A 20,805-nucleotide genomic window follows, 5' to 3' on the forward strand; every position below is an offset into this window, starting at 1 on the left:
ATCATACGTCAGAAGACTTAATGTTGTTATCATGTCAATTCTTCCTAAATTGATCTAATGACTCAATGCCATCCCAATCGAGGGAACTGGCAAGTTAATTCTAAACTTCAGAGGGAAACGCAAAAGACCTAGAATAGCCAAATCTTGAAAAAGAAGAACCATGTTGGAGGACTCACACTACCTTGTTTAAAGACTTACTCTAATTCTCATGTTTAAGATAGATGTCGTTATCATAAAAATAAGAAAAAGGAAGCAGGCTGCAGGGGCTTTCAGAGAGAAAGAAGGCAAAAAGCTTGGGTTTTCCTGTTTGTATTTTCATTCTCTAGAACTAGAACAGACTCTATGAAGCTTAAGAGAGAGCAAATTAACACCTGAAGACATCTTTGGAAAACAGTACCTGGAAGACTTTAATTACAAATGTATTCAACAGAAGGGAGAAAAAACAACAGTTTTCAATTTTATTAAAGTTAACAAGTTTTGAGTTTTCTACCTAGGAAAAGACTGGTCAACTTCGGCTGCTTCATAGAAAAATTAGCATCCAAAAGAACAAACATAAATCCATAGTTGCCTTTGTGACTTAAAGGAAAAAAAATAACTATTTTAAAAGTTACCAAAACTCCAACCATATCTGAGAGCATTATAAATTTCAAACAGTAGATTTACCACACATATTACATTTTCAAATTCTAACATAGCAAAACATAACCACATAATTTGGCTACATCTAATTATTTCAGAAAAGTTAAAAAAAAAGTAACAAAGTTATGACTATAAAACTTTTGTAGTTTTTTTTTGCAAAGTAAAAAAACCTTAAATCTTTAATAAAGGAAAACAAAACAATCCTTAAATTTCTTATAAATAGCTCTCAAGACATATATTACCCATCTGCTACAAGCTTTCTTTATCTGACAGAATTTCCCAGGATCCTTCACCACAAAGGATTACCTTAAAGAATTCTTCTAAAAAAAAAAAAAGAATTCTTCCAACATTTTACTCACATAAATATGATTAAACACCTGTAGAAGTGGATGTGGACAAATGCATTCTTAATCCACCCTTCCCCAAGTAAGTTTTTGCTGAAAGGATTTTGCTTTTAAAAAAAGAACACCTCTTTGGTAAAAGCCAAATATTTCCTCCTTTCAAAATGAACGCCTCTGCAAATGATTTACTGAGGAAGGGGGGGTGGGGGGAAGAGTGAGAGGTCTTTAGAATGGCTAGCATCAATTCAAAAGATCTGTGTCCTGCGAAGCAGCTCCAACATTAGAGAACACATTTCTGCCTAAAATGCAAAACTGGATTAAAATGTCTGAGGCTTTACAAATATATTAAAGATGGCAGGAAACACAGTTAAGAACGAGGCCAAAGGGATTTAGTAAATTAAGGAGAATACCCTATAGAGAATGCCATGAATCCAGGGGCATTGGCACTGTACCTGATTAAGGAGGGCCCAGAGTGCTCTCTGGACACGTGGGGTCTTGGCCCAAGGTCACAACCTTCTTAGTTATAACTAAAACCGCCTTTCACTTCCAAGAGGGGTAGGACAGGAATACATACCAAGATGAGATGCTCTTTAGAAAGGCAGTCAAAGGAGAAAAAGGCCTAGGCAGCTTAAATGCACACAGGCTCTGGAATTCCCTTTTGCAGGGTAACAGGAAGCACCAATGGTAGTAAACTTCTGGCCAAAATTAAATAAGCACATAATCTTAAAAAGGCAGAAGGTGACAATTTTGGGGGGATTAGCACTGCAGAGGTCATCCATAATGAAGGCACCGCTGAGCAACTGGAAATAAACAATGGGGTGTGGGAGCCCCTCTGTTGGCCATTCTGATGGGCACCAGAACCCCAAATCCCCAGTAACCCCACCCTCCATCAGTCCACACGCACATGGCCCATCTACTCTACAAAGGAGCTCCAAAGACCTCTGCAACAATTCTTTCAAGCCATTTCCCAAGAAACTGTGAGAACAAAAACAAAACCAACTAACCAGTATTAAAAAATTCAACCCAGTAAGGACAAAGTAGGGTTTCCAAAAGCCTTTGACAAAAAAGTCTCCGGTCTTCAGTGAGGTGACACATCTAGACATACACTGCAACACTCCAGAAGAATCCCTTCCCCTACTTAAGTGTCTGTGCTCGTGAAAATGAGAGGGGAAAAAATTTCCACATCGGATGAACAGCACAGAGGAAGCACACACAGTTTTAAAATATCTTCGGCTTTCATCACTAAAGGAGTCTGACCAGCAGCTTCTGGGAATGCACTGTTTAAATCATGTATAAAAAGTTGTAGGAAGCAGAAGTCTATTATTTTAAAAAGATTATCAGTGAATTTATCAAATGGACATCATCCTTAAGAGCAACTCGGAGCAATTGGCACAATGTTTCCAGTTTCTTAAAACACAACAGCACAAAAATGCAGGTTTTTTAAACCCATGAATGTTGACTTATCACCTGAGTATTGTTTATTACAATTAATAATCATTAAAGTCAACTTCTTATTTATATGCCCTCTGTCCTCACAGAACACCTACATCTCTTGATCATTCAGGTAAACTTGCTTAAATTTTCAGTTGAGAATAAAAATCAGTGACTGTAACTCTCCTTCTTGTGTCAGACCAACCTTCAGAAAGGAACATTATTAGGCACCAACCAAGTCTTAAGCAGCTGGAAAATGGGGGTTGGCTGTAGGAGAATTTGGGCGGCTAAGGAAGGAAACTCCGAGGGCCTGGCCACTGGCAATGTCCTTTCCTCTGTGTCTCCCTGAGCTTCCTTCTGCACAGGAAGGGCCCAACGAAGGCCCGCTAAGGAACACAGGGCCTGGTCAGCTTGACCTTGACCTGCCAGAAGGGCCAGTTCTAAAGTCACACGGCTGGAAGCCAGACCCCACTAGACCCCAGCAGGGAGAAGACACAACGAAACCTGTCACTGATGGCACCCCGGCTTACCCAGAGCCCGTGTCACTGCACCAGCCGCTGCGGTGGCCTCTGCCAGGACGCTGCGACACACACAACCCCACTCCCTCCACCTGTCCGGCCCACAGAGCTCACGCTCCCACTGGCTTAACCTCGGGCTACACATGGCGGCCATTCACTTTGTGCCTACAGAAGATCTCTGGACCACTGAGCCCAAAGAGCTCCTGGTCTGAAAAAAACTTGATAAAGTTTACAAAACAAGGCTCTCACACACACACAGTGAGCGAACCTCCAACACTGTAAATAAGTTCCTGGAGGAATTCATCCATTGTTTGACCCCCGCCCCCCAATTTTCTTGAAAGGAGGGCAAAGCAGTGAGTGGAAATGAAGAACTGGACTAATTTCCCAGGCCAGCATTTGGCACACTGGAGGCCAGCTTAGGTGGGACCCAATGCATACAGCAGGGCACAGAAAGTACAGGCCAAATCTCTTCATCCTCAGACCCTCTCTGCCCGGGTGCTGAGAGGATTCTTTCCATCCTGCATGAAATACTAAGAGGAGGGCGCCCACCGTCCTCCATCAGGGTCTCTGATGGACTTTCCACTGCGTAAACTCTCCCCTGGCTGACAGCATCAGCACTGAAAATGGACGTCTTCTTGGGCAGCTGCCTAGAGTCAAAGCTTTCTTCAGTATCACCTAAAAAGTATGTATTTTGGAAATTTCTGCGGCTTTTGCTTGTGGCTTAGTTAAATACCTCCCCACCCACCTTTTCTTCTAAGTACATTTGGTCACTTCTACAACTTGTATAACTGGAGGCCTTACCTGGTCAGCCCTGTTTGAGGTGTTGCCTATGATCCCCACCTCAGCAAATCCACCCCCAAAATCATAATGGACATTAACGGTGTGGTCACATTACAGAGCTGGAAAACAAAAGCCCTTTTGCTTTTACAATTTCAAAGGCCTCAAGTGGAAGAGAAACTGGCTGACTTTAGTAATGGAAAGAGGGGTGCAGCAGGCTTCAGTCAAGAAGCAACTTCCCAGGTAAGGTCCTAAAGTATCATGACTATCAATCCACAAACAAGAAAGAACCATAGCAAAGAAAACAACACAAATATTGTTCTCTAATCATGTGAATAACACCACGAGTAAGAGTCGTATTATTGCAGTAACTCAGATCAGGTAGTGATAATCTGGTGGGGGATCACATGGGTGGTGATGGCAAATTGTGCTTTTTCACATTATAACAAAGATGTTGAACCCAGAAAGGATGAGGGGAGCTCTGGGAAGGGCAAGGACAGAGGGAAGTCTGTGATTCCCAGCATCACAACTTCAAAGGGGAACGTTTGGGGGCTGGGAGGAAACAGCACAAGGGTGGAGTTAAAAGCAGATGCTTCCTCTTGTAGCCAATAAATACCAGGGAACCATGAGCAGGGGTCCCGCAGGCCAAGGTGTGAGAGGGGTCTGCATTCTGTCAGGAGCTCAGGGCTCCAGATTCTGTCATGTCTTTCTATTTCAAGGATAGGAATAATAGGCCACACAAGGTAAGCTTTTCTCCCTGTGATAAAATGTCATGCCCCAAACTCTGTTTTGGTAAAAACATGCAGAAGGAAAATACTAGCCTAACTACTATCCCAGTTTTTAGGGGTAAGACACATACAAAATATATCACTCAGGATCAACTCGGGTGAAAATTTCAATTTTGGGGGGACAAACTGGTAGCTTCTTTTCGAATTTCAGAATTAAAAAAGCTAAGCAGGTGATTTTTCTTTTCCCCCCTGTAAGTTTTTTTTAGACCCACTCAAGCCAGCCAGGGGAATGTCAGCTTGTCACAAAGTACCAGTCACTGCTCAGACTCCTGGTACATTTGTTCAAAGGACGTCACTTCCAGCCTGCAGAACCAAGGAGATCGCTCACATCCTCACACGGAGAAGTGCGGAGAGGGTCGACAGAGGGGAGCGACCAGCGTACCCAGGTATAACAGCACACATATCCAGCAGGAAGCCATCTTGACCCAGAAGATGGACCAGCTCCCGCTGAAGAAGGTTTCAATGTTGGCACTTTCATAGCTGCGGAAACAAGAGACCCAGCTGTGATCAGGGCAGGGAGAGAACGGGTGGTGAGAAGGTCTCTTCCACCAAGTCTGTCTCTCCCTGCTTCCACCACCTCCAGCCTTTCTTTTTTCCCTAGCAACTCAATTCAGGTGTAATTCACACCCACTTAAAGTACACGATTTTTGTTACATTCATAGACTTGTGTAACCATCACCACAATCAATCTTAGAACATTCTCACCCCCCCAGAAAGAAACACTGCACCCTTCAGCTGCCCTCTCATTTCCCTCCTCCTCCCAGCCCCTGCCACGCATTTATCCACTTTCTGTCTGTATGGCTTTGCCTATTCTGGACATGTCACCATGCATGGAATCATGTGGCCTCTCGTGACTGGCTTTTTTCACTCAGCATACTGTTTTCAGGGTGTATCTACGTTGTAGTATCTAACAGTACTTTATTCCTTTCTGTTGCTGAGGAATATTCCATTGTGTGGATATAGCACCTTTTGTTTATCCATTTGTCAGCTGATGGACATTTGGTTGTTTCCACTTTTCGGCTATTATGAATGATGCTATTATGAACATTCGTGTACAAGTTTTTACGTGGACATATGTGGTTTTTTTTTCTCTTGGTTATATAATTAGGAGTGGAATTGCTGCATCATATAATAACTCTGTGTTCAACATTTTTGAGGAACTATTTTCCAAAGTGGCTGCACCATTTTACCTACCAGGAGTGAGAGGGGGTTCCAGTTTCTCCACATCCTTGACATCTGTTATTTTCTGCCTCCATCCTTTCTTAAACTTCCGAAGCCAAAAATTTCCAGGAATTCTCCAGGTATCACTGGGAAGCATTAGAGGCTCTAACACCCTCTTCTCCCTCAGGATGTTGGGGAAGAATCTCCTCAGGGAAGCCTTCCCCATCACTCTATTTGAAACCGCTGCCCCCAGCATCCCCGACCCCACTGGTACTCCTCCTTCCTCTTCTTCACTTTTCTCCCCAGTAGTCATCACTGTCTGACACGCTGTATTTGCTGTGGATCACCATCCATCTCCCCTGTTAGAATACAGTCCCTGCCACCCACAGCAGTGTGGCATGAAGGAGCCACTCACATGTTTGTTGTACAGTGAGTCTTAATGTCTATCCGAAGTTATTCTAATGTCTATCTTAGGTATATCCTCAGGCACAACAAATTATGATGCAACAGAAACTTTGGATCGGTCAAAGAAATCTCCAAAAGGAATCAAAAAGAATCTCCATGTAGTGACAGGGAAAGTCGGGCTCATCATGTATTGTCCATCACGTAAGTTAAAAAACAACCCTCAAAGGGGAAAATATGTGTAATCACATTTATGGTTTAAAAATTATATAGGCTTATAAATGCACAGAAAAGGAACGAAAGGATACATACCATATAGTTAGCAGTGGTTATGGGGTGGGGGGGGGTCCATTGTTACTTTTCACACTTCCACCTTAATTTTTTTTTTTTTTTTTGGCCGTGCCAAGCTGGCTAACCCGTGCCCCCTGCTGTGGAAGCCGGGAGTCTTAACTACTGGACCACCAGGGAAGTCCATATGTTAGTTTTTTTTAACAAGATGTTTCAAACTTTTGTAATGAAAGTGTAAAAAAAAAAAAAAAAAAGACAAAGTACAAAGTAGAAAAAAAAGAGTATCTTCTCTTTCTTAAAGGCACAGTTCCATGTTCTTTCTCCTTACTATTACTATGCTCTCAAGACTGCCCACGTGCCATTAACCTCCCATTTTCTTAAAGCTGCAGTAAGTATCACCAATTGCCAGGCTTAGAAGCACTCCAACAGAGGGACTTCCCTGGTGGTCCAGTGGTTAAGACTCCACGCTCCCAATGCAAGGGGCCCGGGTTTGATCCCTGGTCAGGGAACAAGATCCTGTGTGCTGCAACTGAAAGATCCCGCAACTAAGACCTGGCACAGCCAAACGAATAAATAAATATTTTTTAAAAAAGCATGCTGACAGACTGTCAGGAACGCGGACTGTTTCTGTGAAGATGAGTACAGCAGCACTTGGAGAAGAAGTTTGTTGACTCCAAGAGATCTGATCTTCGGGCCGTAAAGAATAGGATGTTTTTAAAAGACTTTTTTTTTAACAACTTCTAAAACATCTAAGACAATGGGGCCACTCACTTGAACCAGTTGGTGACAGTCATCATCACATACAGGGAAGCCAAGAAGAATACGAAGTGGAAATAGGCATAGCTGTAGACAGTGCTTCTCTTCTCATCATAAATGACCCTCGGGCCCTCTTTCACATTCTGCTGCTCTTCTGTGTCTGTGAACCACAAAGCGAGCACAAGCCCAGTGAGTGAACACATGCATGTTTACCATTTTCGCAAAGCCACACTCGCTAATTTCCATCCCAGGGGCTGTTGAGTAGAAAAGCTGTCAAAAATCATTTGTACCCTCAGGCAATTTCATCTATGCCATAAGCCCCAAATGCCCACCTCACCCCAGAACCTTCTAAAACAGGATGAGTTACCTAATGTCGGTCACATTTATTTTAACAGAAGAGAGCCCCTAAACACACAAAACGTATTATAAGCTCAGAAGAAAATGAGAGAGCAGAGCAAGAGTTGTCAAGCCCCTGGGATGCTCTAATTCAAGAAGAAAAGTAAGCTGAACGAAAGAAATTTTCCAAGTTATCATTCCTTTAAAAAATGCACCTCCTGCTCCTTGAAATCTCACTGGGTAATGTAACTTATATAAATATGACCCAAAATATAGACTGTTCTTCGCCTGCCAGAATATCAACACAAACAAATCCCAGCAACCCTTTGGGAAGAATGTGTAAAGTGTAACACATAAGAAAAAACCAGCTCTGGAATAAAAATTTCCTCTTACCACTCAAGTTATTTGTGCCTGAATCCCAAATGCTTACAGACTAGAGCTACAGGTCTGCAGGCCCACACGGAGCACAGAAGGAAAGCTGTCTACTTACCCTCTCCACCAGAGCCGAAGCAAAAACAACACCGGGCTACCTGTGAGGGCAAAACCAATAAAGTCAGGCAGCTTGCTTTCTGCTTTTCTATCTCCACATTGGTTAAGAACTAAAGGCCACCTATGTGCCAAACTTTCTCCATCTGAACTATATCCCAAGCCCTGAACTGCACGCTTCATTCCTTCGAAAGGTTCTGACTACCTGTTTGTTCTTCCAAGACGCTCTGGGGGCTAGTGACAGGAAATAAGGACATGGAGGTGAGCCACGCAGATCCCCTTCCAAGGTGCTCCCTTAGTGCTTGCTCAGCTACTGCGAGGCTCTAGAAGGCAGCTCCAGGCTTTGCCCAGCTGTGGGTTGCCCCACCCTCGAGGGAGCCTATCCTGGGCAACCCATACAGAATGCCCGCTCACGGCAGGGCTGTAAAGGCGCAGCCACTGACCCCTGGGGGACAGCCCTGATGGGTCGGGTATCTGCTCCGAGTGCCCGGGGGGTGAGCAGTGGCTCTGTCCAGCCTGCAGTGCCCTTCGACTTCACCCTCTGCCCCATGCTGCCCCCTCCCGTCCTTCCACATGTTTTGATCCCTAATAAACATCCTGCACATCAGGCTCTGCCTCGGTGGCTGCTTCTGGAAAACTCAACCTGGAACACAAAGTGAATGAGACAAGGTCGCCACACTCGTGGAGCTCACTCCCGGTGCTTTGCTCTACTTGCTACTTGATGAAATCCTCTTCAGCGCCTGGGGCTGGGATCATTATCCTGTTTACGCGTGAGGAAACTGGGGTCAGGCAGGCTGAATAACTGGCCTGAAGTCACAAAACTAGGTTAGTGACAGAGCTGGGAGAGGAACGCAGTGAACCCCAATAGGCAGCATGTGGTATCTAGGAGATGGTGGGGCTGACAGACTCAGAAAGGGTAAAACTAATGGATCTGGGGCCAGGAGGCCTACCCACATTTCCTATTAAAATCAGGCTCTGAGCTGGCTGCCTCATGGGGGCAGGGGTGCTGGGGACAGCAATGGATGGGATGCTTTCCTTTAACAGTCCTTGGTTCCTTCCAAATGTCATGCCATGCTTCTGACCTACTCAAAACAATAAACAATTTTTAAAAAAATCAGGTTACGAAAAATTACTACATGATTCCAGAAGTACGCTGGTAAACAGAATAAGAAATGCTACACATGCCAAGACAGTCTGGGAAGTGCTGGGTCCTCAGCACCTTCTGGCTAACAGTTTCACGACGAAGAACAGAGAGCCAGGGTCAAGGACATGGGAGCTTGAGCCTTCGTCCCATTTATACATCTCAAAGCCAAGCCCTTTTTCCTTCGTGCATCAAGGAAACTTGTCATAGAGGGATTGGCCTTGACAGAATCTTGGATCAAGTGATACAGTCTAAGATTCACTAATTCATTCAATGGGGCCAAGACATGGTATGCTTAAGCTTTTGAAGCTTAAGTTACAACAAGAAATGAGTAACTCTCTCTTTCAAAGGTATATCCGTGAAATGTGAGGCAAGGAGTTAGCAAACCAACTTCCATCCTGTGTGCTCTCCAGTTCAGAGGGGAACGCTGGGGCTCTTTCCTTGGAATGAGAAGAAAAACATCCTCTCTTAAATCTAATTCGGAGACTTGCTGTTCTTTGCACTTTAACTCTGTACACAATGGGGATATTGAAGCCAGAGCGGGTCCAACCTCAGCAGGGGGTGACCCAGTCAGTGGTGTGAATGACCACTTGCCTTCTAGAGGCCATTCTCTTCTGGGAGAATAGGCAGTAACCCATTCAAACTCAGCACAGCTTTCTCCTTCTTCAAGTGACAGAAAGAGCTGTTGAATGATACTGGCAGACTGACAACCCCTCATAATGGTCCACTATCTCCAGATCAGGTGCAGGGAGGACCATCCCCAGAGACCCACTGCAGAACCAAGTGCCCATATCTGGACAGACACCAGGGCCCTTCCTCCACGCAGCCAGGGCTCGGACGCCAGGCAGCATCAGCACCAGGGCCCGTGGAGAGCAGCTGAATCTCCGGCAGTGGTGGTTAGAACACAGCACAGACTCCGGAACCAGAGGGTACGGTTTACACGCTGGCAGATCAAAAGTTTCAAGGACTTAACTTTTCTGTTTTTCCCCCTTCTGTGAAATGGAGATAAAACCTTCCTTGGGTTTCTCTGAGGATTAAATGAAGTCACAGATGTAGCACTTAGAACACAGCTAGTCTTAGCCATCATCGGAACCTCCTGTTCGTTCCATTCTTGGGGTCAGGGCTGAGTCTCTGCCTGGCTGCCTCCATCTGATTAGACCTTTTGTGACCTTGGTGGATGTTCCACTGAGGGCCCCAGAAAAAAGACTTTTGCACAAGAAAGAAAATGACATTCTGCTGACCGACAGGCACCCGCCGACCAGCCTGGTTCTTCGGACGCCGACTGTTCACCATTCTTCGCCCCATGAGATGCCCATCTGCTGGAGCTGCTGCAGTTAACAAGCTCACGTACAGATAGTGCCCAGCAGGGCGGCACAGAGCACAGGCACGTCCCTCCCCTGCTCCTTCCCGCAGCTACCGTATGACCTCATGGCCGTGCCGTGTACGGAGGGCGCAGACAGGTAAAGACGAGGGGAATGGGCTAGAAGTTAAGACAACCCGCACACATTCTGTTACAACAGAGGAAACGAGCAAAGAGCAGCCCAACGAGCTACCCAGGCCTCTGGTGGGAGTGGGGCGGCCGAATGCCACACCAGAGGCCAAATTTGTTGGAGGAAAATCAAGGATTTATTTTAATCCTGTAGTATATTCAGGACATTTCTTTTCCTGTACGAAAATTGTATTCCTTCCTGAGGAGAAAAATGGGATCATGGAATGCAGACCACTAAAGATGCAAATAAACACAGAAAAAGCCTTCTGAAAAATGGGCCTTCTGAGATGAAGCAGGGCAAGAAAAGGAAATGAACTTACTTCCAGTTCAGGAGCTGCGTACCGCCCCTGCAGAGCATCGGAACTTGATCTGGTTGTCGACGTCAAACTAAGAGATAAACAAAAAGGTCAGCAAAGCCTGTTAACGTGTTACATCACATCGAAGGAGGGCAGAGCCCCCTGGCCGAGGCTCCAGTGAGAGGCTCACTCTAACCTACAGTTCTGCTTAAATAAACGTCGTCTATTTTAACATCCCACTTTATTCCAAAATTGCCTGACCTGTTCGATGGCTGTTTTTTTCCCATGTTGCATGAGATCATTTTATGCAAAGAGAATTTTATAGGTTAAAAAAAATAAAAGTCATTTTTTGGTCCTATTATCCTGGTTTTCACTATTGGTTTCTGCTTCTCCTCCCTCAAATGCCAAAATAATTTTCAGATTTCACTTTTATCTTTCCCCTCCCTTTGACTAGTCTCACTTAGAAGGGATCAAAAGCAATGAAAAGAAGCCAGAAATGGCAACAAAACGCAAAGGCATGAAAAGCAAAGGTCATCACTATTTTCTGTGATAATCAGCCTTTGGCAGAACAAGGTTTTCTGTTTGGAAATTCAGCACGGAGTAGTTATCAGTGTGATTTAAAAAAATTCTTCCTGCCACTCTCCCCATGCCTAGAGAGGTAAAATGTTATAAAATCTGGCTTACAGGGGTAAAAAAAAAAAAAAAAAAAAAGGTACTTATTTTTCCTGGGGGGGAAAAAAGGACCATTTTAAGCAAATAGAAAAATATTCAATATATATGAATAATCTTTACAGATTGATTTAGCAAATATTTACCGAAGGTGTGCCATGTGCCAGGCCCTGTTCTAAGCACTGGGCACTCAGTGAAACACACGACAATCCCTGCCCTCCTGCAGCAAATGCACTAGCCTGGGGGCGGTGGGGCTAGTGCAGAGGCAGGAATTAGCAGACTCATTTTAACCAAATAAACTGCAAGAGGCAACACTGCCTTCTCTGCTCATTCTCATCCTCTTTCCCAAGGAGAGAAGAGATCAATGAGATGCAAATAAACAATAACAAGCTTTCCTCATAAAAAGGTCCCCTGGGATCCAAGAGCATTGCTTCTTCTGTGGTCCCCTCAAGTCCAATAGCATCACTTTCACTTCCGCTTTGAACAGATGGATGTTAATGGAGGCCCACTCCACTCCCACGTCCTGACTTTGAGCCTGGTCTGAGGAATGATAGAAACAATTCCCAATGGCTGTGCACCCAAGAAACACATACACCTTGCTCCTGCACTCAACGGCGTGCTCCATTTTGTGCATATGAATTAGGATTTAACACAGTATATCGTTTCCATGGAGGAAAATGTAACTTAACTTTAGGAAGAGATCAATATCTGGAATTTTCATCTGAAAGATGGTATTTAGTCTTTAAAAAAGTTCAAATAAGTATTCCATTTCATAAATTCTTGGGAATAAAATGGTTTCAGAAAAGCAAAGCTTTTGATCCTGGCACCTCTGCCACTTTGCTTCCATCATCAGAGAGCCCTTTAAAAGGGGAAGCTTTTGTTCTTCTAAAAATACCTATAATCAGTTCATCATTAGCGACATGTGACTTCTACAAGTAGATGTTACTGTAAAATAAGGTCTTTATTCAGTCATGGCCTTTACCCACAGAACACTCTTCTTAAAATTACTGAGAAAATACTGTTTTTACAAACTCTTTTAAAAGCCTAGGAAATTCTTATTGTCTGCACTCTGGCTATTACTAAGACCCATCTGGTCGGCACAAGACAACAATTCCCGGATTATCCATAACCTCTTCCCTTCCAGGGCTAAGGCCTGAGTGACTTTAACCTAGTACTTCCTGTGGGGGTGGGAGGAGCCTGACAGCATTTGGTTGGGACAATGCTTCAGTGGACAGAGAAGGTCTAATCACCTTATTTGTTTACTATCTTGAGCCCTCACTCACCAAAAGCCAGTGGCATCTTGCAGTTGTTGTGACAACCAAAAAAGAAAAACGCCTCCCTGCTACCCCCAACCCCTCCCAACTTCTGTCATGCCCAGAATCTCTTCCATATTGTAAGAATGATCTGCAATGCAGGTGCCCCTCCACATCTGCTTCAGTGGTTCTGGAACTGGCCAAACTCCACTAGGTCACAGAAAGTCTCTAGACAACATGTCCAGACTTTCCTATCGGAGACCGCAGATTCTGCCCCCGACAAACTTACAGGGCCCTTGAGCGATCCCGTGACTGTTCTCAGACTTGGTATAATCAAGTTCAATTATGTTCCCAGTGGAAACCAGAGTTGGTGGAAAGGGGTCTTCAACATATTCCTGATGCAGAGACATGAAGATTTCTAGCTGGCAGGTTAGGGAGTAACAGGATTCCCAAAAGGTACTCCCCCCCTTCTTAAATAAAAGCAGTAGGTCCAGAACTCACCAAAAGAAGAGATAACCCTCCTTGACTTGCCAACTTTTCTCCATTTAAACCAATCTCTCCAGTGCCATCTTACCAATCTTGCACCTATTTCCATATGGTCTGCTATAGTGCTGTGAAATGTCCCATTTGGAACTAGCAAGTTGTTTGACCTTTATTAAAGAGTCAGTTTTTCCAATTTTGTACTCAAATTCCTAAGACAGCTGAAAAAATAGTTATTTTTTTCACTTAAGCATAGCTAAAACTGAAATAGCCGGGGAACATTTTACAGCACAAATGCCTCTTAATAATGCAATTATGCAAGTCATCCAGCTGATTGTTCCACCTAAGTGAAGGACCTTACTCCAAGTCTTCCCAGGGTGGGAAAAAATGACGATGAACCTGTCTCTCCCAATACGCCAGCAAAGGAGATGTAAGGAAAGGCTTCCTGAACTGGGGGAGAAATATAGGAGCAGTGTCCACAGCTCAATTTTCCTTATGTGTACAACGAGGGAATTGAACTTTTCTTTTTTGGGGGGGGGGTGGTGTGCGCACAGCTTGTGGGATCTTAGCTTCCCGACCAGGATGAAACCCGGGTCCTCGGCAATGAAAGGACACAGTCCTAACCACTGGACTGCCAGAGAATTACCAAGAGGGAATTGAACTTGATCGACTCCATGATCCTGTCTCATCTGACAGTTTGCGAACTTGAAGCCAACAGAATAACAATTTCAGTCAATATCTAGAGACCAAGGAGGGACTTAAGGAATAGCTGGGGGAGGCCAGGGCCTATGACAGCAAGGATCCAGGCCTAAGGGGGTACAGGGGCATCCGCTCATAGAAAGAGCCATCGGGGGACTCCTGACGGGGTCCGGGCTGTGACATTTCTTTACAGCATAATGCCTGGGTACAGTAGAAGAGGCTTTGGGAGAAAGGGCAGCCTCAGTTGGAAAGCTGGGGAGTGGGTTTTAGCTGAGCCCTTCTTCCAAGCTAAGACAGCCAAGAGTAAAACATCCTGACAGTGAGTGCCCAGAAGCAGGACTTGGGACAGAGAGCCAGAAACTGAGACTGGAGGTCATCATGAGAGCCTCCTAAAGAAGTGTTTGAGAGAGAGAGAGAGTGTGTCGGGGGTGAGGAGACTCTAGTTGGGTGAGAACATAGCACAGTGAGCCTCTAAGATCTTACCAAAAAAAGTGAACCCCAATGCCAAGCAACCCTGGACTTCCATTGAAAATAGGTGATTTCTTCTCCCTTCAATGCACACACCACCCGATCTTCTGGCTTCCTACAGATTCTATGGAGAATTCTAGATATTCCTGCAATCATCTTCAAATGACAGTTTTCGCCCAGGCAGGGCAGCCTCCTTCTGTAATATCTTCCAATCTCTCAATCCTCTGAGTCTAGGAAAGTCAAGATTTGAAACACTCCTAATTGTGCCGCCTCTCACACCTCCCCATTTAAGGCCCTCCTAGGCTGAACTCAGTACCCCTTGAGCTCCAAGATGCTTAGTATCAAGTTCTCAAAGCCCATTCCTCCTGGAGCTGTGGTGGGTAATCAGAGCAAACATCAGTCCCTCAGACACCCTCACCCCGCCCTGCGCAGCACCTCACTGACCCCTGAGGAATCACCTGCCTTCACCAGGCAGTGTGTTCGTGCCGTGTGTTCCACCAGTACCCTGGAGCTGCCTGTCTACTCCTCACCTGCACTCGGTGTGGCTGCTGTTTCTGTCTCCTCGTTCCTTTGCGCGTTACGGTTTTGCAGTTTGGTTACCAGCATTCAAAAACGCTTGTTACTGGCATTTAGACAGATGTTAAGTAGCAGCTGTCACCTTTGAAAGTTGTTATCTTTTGGGAATATCAGATTAGACCTTACCAACCTCCACTAAAGTGCCTCTAAATTCCAAAAGGAGCAATGTTTTATTCATCATTTCTCACTCAAGGGTGGCAGTGAAAATCTAACAGGGTGGAAATTCCACACCACAAACCAACACCACTGATGGCAGTTCTATCAGCACATTAAATAGCATTTTTGCCATCTTTTCCATTGATGGGCTTATAGCAAATCTATGCCCTATTTTTATCTCAGGGCACAAACATTTTTTATCATGCAGGATTTGGCATTCAGCAACTCAAAAAACATATGATTTTATTCTAACAAATATCTTTACAGCTTTTTTATCCTGATAGTACAAACAAAAGAAACACTAGCTCATTGTAAAAAAAAAAAAAAATTTTTTTTTTAGAAAAAAAAGTTATCCCTAATACCACCACTCTTACAAGCTTGGTTTATCTCCTTCCAGGAGTTTTTCTACATGTGTAAATACAACTATATTTTATTTCTAAAATGGAATATTCTACACTTATAGTTTAGTAACCTACTTTCTCCTCACTGGATTTACCAATATTTTTTTACATACCAATACAGAAAAAAACGTGAGTGACAAATCGTAAAATTAGCCATGTTGCTGACACTTCTCCCCAAAGCCCAACAATAACAGACTCAGGAAGGAGAATCTTAAGAAAGGAAGGGCTGAGAATCAGGATTAAAATGTGGGTGGCCTTTATGAGTTTCCTGAAAACATTCATTGATGAGGGCCCGAATCAGTGAACAAGTATGGAATTAATAACGGTGCAAGGCCAGAAACCGGTCACCACAGTCCCTTCTGCTGCAGCATGGCGAGGCTGTCACCACATCCCAGACAGGCTGAGAGCTTGCACGCGTTTGCAAGCTTGATGCATGACTGTGAACACGTGCTTTATAAAACTCAGTTCTCTTGTCTACGTCTGTCGTCTATGTCTATGTCTGTTGGTCCCTCTCTATGGCATTAGGGGGTGTTAGAAGCTCTACGAGAAAAAGCCAACATGCTCAGAGAGACATTCTATTTATACAAGCTATCACCACCAGGATGGTACAGTTTCGGCCAGAGGAAGATTACCATGTGCCTGTGACTAGCTGAAATTTTTAGACACTGAAATATAACAAACGAGGGACTTCCCTGGTGGTCCGGTGGGTAAGACTCCATGCTCTCAATGCAGGGGGCCCAGGTTCGATCCCTGGTTGGGGAACTAGATCCTGCATGCATGCCACAACTGAGAGCCCGCATGCCGCAACGAAGATCCCGTGTGCCGCAACTAAGACCTGGCACAACATACATATATACATACATACATAAATAAATATTTTTAAATAAAAATAAAGAAGAAGAAATATAACAGATGAAATGTAAAACACAGGAGTAAAACCTAAACATGAAAGGGTTACTGTCAAAGGGAAGCTTGCTCATCAGTGAAATATGTACCTGAAGTAAGAAACTTATCATTCCTACCCTTTACTTTTCTCCTTCTCGTATCTTCTACAGATTTTGAAGGTGGAATAAACCTCACCCCAAGCATCTGCAACACAGCCTGTTTATGTATCACACATACTTTTGGAGGAATGACTTTGCCTCCTTAACAGCAATGTGGGTTTTAGCATAAAAGAAAAGGGATGCTTCCTGTCTTTCCTGGACCCAGCACAAAACGACTGTGTTGGAGTGCTCTGTACTCTTTCCATCAACAAGAGAACAAACGGTATTTCCGCTGGAGTAGAAAGTTGCCAAAACATTCTGGCACATACCACCGCTTCCTTACTTTGTGCTCCCTTACCCTCCAAAAATGCTTTAGCAAGTAATACTCAACCGTCTGCTAAAGGATTGCAACGTACCATATATTTTATTTACCGCATAGAAATACAAGTTAGGCAAATGAAGTCCAAACACCTAGAGTTCATGCTGTAATACCAACCTTTTTACTTCGGGCTACATTTTCCCTCTTCCTCAGATGGTATTTGTTTGGCTGCCTCACACTGCTAAAACGTATTTAAATTCTCCTCTTATACTTTTAAAGTCTGCAAAGATGGCCTCAGGTAACTCCTGAAACTTACCAGGAATACAAGATGCACGCACACAGGAGAGTGGTACCCAGTCCAGCAACCAAGTTTTTGTCTCTGTACAGGTCCTGACCAAAGTCAGGCACACAGATGGTGACGTTCTTCCCATGTTGATCTAGAACTTGTGAAGAAAAGGGAAAGGAATCACAGCCAAATTAGAAAAGCCCGCTGTTAACTCAGGAATGCATTCACTTTGGGAAAATGCATGCAGCGCAGAACAGTGAACACTCAGCACTGGAAGCTTCTCCTCTACCGTCCCACTCGACTCAGACTAGATTGTTACTACTGTGAAGCGCCCTCTGCCACCTAGGAAGCCTCTCGGAGCAAGACCCTCGGGTTCCAGCTTAGTGCTAAAGGGATCTTCAGTCCCAGGACTTTCTAAGAGTCGTGTTATTTTTCAGTACTATTGAAACAATAGTAAAAAGTAAACTTCGGTTGTTTTTCAGTTGATTGGGCGGCAGGTAGCACGCAGCTAACCGAGAGCATCCTCCATGTCTGTCCTCCCTGGAGGAGCGTCGAGACTATTACATCAAACAGGAACCTGCAGGAACTGCTATCTGGCCGACAGCCTCCACCCAGATGAGAAGTCATTTTACTGTCGGTAACAGGACAGTCATGACATCTTAAGGCTGTAACCTGGGAACCTCCTCAAGTGGTCTAGAGCTTTAAAAAATTGTGAGAGGCTACATAACAAAGAATTGTATCATATTACCATCACTAGTCGTTTACTTTTTATCTATCACAGAGTCTTCAATTTTGAACACCCAAGCTGGGTCTGTTTGCCAACTCTGCCCCAAAATAAGGAACATAAACATAAAATAACAGGCTAGAAACCATTTTACAAACATGCACATTCTGAGAGTTTAAAGTTGGACTAAAATTATTACTGGTGCTCCCACTTGAAACTGTAAACTTAACTGTGTGTGCTGTGGTTTAAGGAATCTTTATTCTTAGGCCAATGAAAATTTTCTTTACAAAACTGACCAAAATATGAACTTTGCTATTTAAGTAGTACCACCTGAAATTAAAAATAAAAGTTTTTTTCTGTATTTAAGTGATACCTGCCATTAAAAAGAAAAATGTTGTAACCAAAAACCCCGTTAAGTTAAAAACAGAGATTAATACATAAATAGTCAAAACACTCATAAAAGTCTTAAATAGACTAGACTTAAATAAACTTAGAGTCACGATAGAGCTTTTTTTTTAAAAAAAATTATATCCAGGATAGACTATACTTAATATGACATACAATTATACTCGCATTGTACTATAAATAGCTATAAAGGCAAGACCCATATGTAGCACATGTATAGGCTAAAAGTTTCAAATTATCTTTGCATTTGCTTTCTAAATTTAAAAAAGGAAAACAACTTCAATTTTCTATTCTAGAGAAAAGAGAGTACATGTATTTAACCTGATGTATATAAGATAAAATGTACCCAAACATACTCACGTGTATATGAGTATACATTTATATACACATTTATATATCACAAAAGTGATAAAGATGATGAAATATAATAAGTTTGGAAATCAACACAAGAAAATTTGGTCCTTTACTGGGAAAGCTTATAATATAATAGTGCTTTTATAGTTCTCAAATATTCATTGCAACTACTCTACAAGAATAATAGGTACCCTTTATATAGCACCTACTACATGCCAGGAACTGTACTTATACTTACACACACACACATACTCACTGAATTCTTAAAAACCACCCTATAAAAGAAGAATTTTATTTAATTATCTTCTTAAAATAATAATTAAAATTCTTATTTTAGGGGCTTCCCTGGTGGCGCAGTGGTTAAGAATCCGCCTGCTAATGCAGGGGACACAGGATCAAGCCCTGGTCCGGGAGGATCCCACATGCCGAGGAGCAACTAGGCCCGTGCGCCACAACTACTGAGCCTGCGCTCTAGAGCCCACGAGCCACAACTACTGAAGCCCGTGCGCCTAGAGCCCCTGCTCTGCAACAAGAGAAGCCACTGCAATGAGAAGCCCGCGCATCACAATGAAGAGTAGCCTCCGCTCCTGCAACTACAGAAAGCCCGCGTGTAGCAACAAAGACCAGATGCAACCAAAAAAAAAAAAAAAAAAAAAATCTTATTTTAAAGGCGAGATATCTAGGGAGAGAAAAGTAAGTGACTTTATACAAGTTACTTAAGCGGCAGAACCACTCCCACGCTCTTTCTACTCTCTCCGTTACAGTCAGAGAAATGATCACCTAAAAACAATTAATAACCATCTAAAAATAATAATAAAAAAATAAAGAGAGCAAAAAAATTTTTCTTGAAAATTTTGATTATTTCTTGAACATTTGAGTATTTCTGAGCAGGAAAATGCAGATTAGGCCTCAAAGCAAACTCAACAGCCCTCCTTAGTTCATGTCTTTCCTGAACAGCAGGAAGACTCAGGAGAAGGAAGTTTCATGTTCATATCCCGTGTTGAGGACGTCATTTAATGAAGAAGTCTAGATCATCTATTTTGATGTGTCGTATCCCTGATACTGAAACGATAGCTCACAGAGACACAGTGCTCACTCCACAAATGACACTATTCATCCTGCAAGCACAGGCTCCCTAACAAGCCGGCTTACCTACTTCTACAGGTTTGCTGGACAGAGCTGAGAACGTGAGATACGTGACGTAGCAGCTGATGAGACCCGACTGCAGTAACCCAGAGTGCGGCTGTCCTGGAGAATGAGAAGAGACAGCGTTTTAAATCAATGATGAGAAAGCATATGTGCCTTAAAAAAACAGGTCTCTCCCAAATGATATCCCTCCAACTTGGAGCCCCACCCTTCAAGGTAAGAAGAGGTACGTAATGTGTTTCTCAGACGACACCAAAACATTTGGGGAGGGGGCGGGGCGGGGAGTGATACACTGAACCTAACTGCTGTTTTAGAGACGACAAGTTCTGCCGAGTTCTCTCCCAACACCCTATTTTGATAATAACTACAGCTGTACTGAAACATATTGCCTGGTCTCCCTGAGGTTCATAACATTGGTTCTTAAATCACAAAATCTCCAAAGAAAATTTACCATCGTTATTTGTGACATCACATAGCTTAGTGGGGTAAATGATGGATTTTATAGGGTGGGCCTGGATTCCAGATTCGACAAGGCCATCAGACACACATAGTCCATGACAGTGGGAAAAAGCTCGTATCTGTCAATGGACAAAAAACCTTTGGGAATACCAGAGCTGGTCCAAACCAAAGAAGAAGGCTATGGGACTGAGCATTCACTGGGAAAAGGGCTTCAATGTTACAATATTTAAATTAAACTGTTTGGATGGTTGAGAGTAACCAAGATGTGATAAAAGGGATTCATCCTTTTTTTGGTGAAATTTTCAACCACCTGCAGACATAAAAGGATTTAGTTTTACCCAGTCTTCCCTCTGATTAAATTTATTCCCAGAGTTATAATTATTAAATTATAATGACCAATAAAGGTAAAAAATAGGCCCTTTTATAATGTTGCTCTTTGGCATGGGAATAAGACACACCTTAACAATGAATGGCATTAAACCAAATATTTCAAAATATTATAACTATTTCAAAAAGTAGGATTTAACCCAAAGAATATTTTAATCTGAATACTAATGCTTTAGGAAATTCTTAATTGA

The 20,805-nt window shown here is 43.3% G+C and overlaps 1 protein-coding gene across 2 annotated transcripts in view; it reads right to left on the minus strand.

The window, feature by feature from the left end:
* Positions 1–382: 382 nt before the first annotated feature.
* Positions 383–20,805, minus strand: part of SERINC5 (serine incorporator 5) — an 86,459-nt gene continuing 66,036 nt past the window's right edge. For both annotated transcript variants that reach the window (XM_082378011.1, XM_082378012.1), the window contains 6 exons: positions 19,775–19,870; positions 17,170–17,296; positions 10,874–10,940; positions 7,928–7,967; positions 7,117–7,261; positions 383–4,974 (listed from right to left, as the gene is read on the minus strand). In XM_082378011.1, coding sequence (XP_082234137.1) covers positions 4,827–4,974; positions 7,117–7,261; positions 7,928–7,967; positions 10,874–10,940; positions 17,170–17,296; positions 19,775–19,870 — 623 coding nt within the window. In that variant the 3' untranslated portion in view covers positions 383–4,826. The remainder of the gene's footprint in view (positions 4,975–7,116; positions 7,262–7,927; positions 7,968–10,873; positions 10,941–17,169; positions 17,297–19,774; positions 19,871–20,805) is intronic.

This window comes from Balaenoptera borealis, assembly GCF_965194805.1.
Source record: "Balaenoptera borealis genome assembly, chromosome: 2".
Classification (NCBI taxonomy): domain Eukaryota; kingdom Metazoa; phylum Chordata; class Mammalia; order Artiodactyla; family Balaenopteridae; genus Balaenoptera; species Balaenoptera borealis.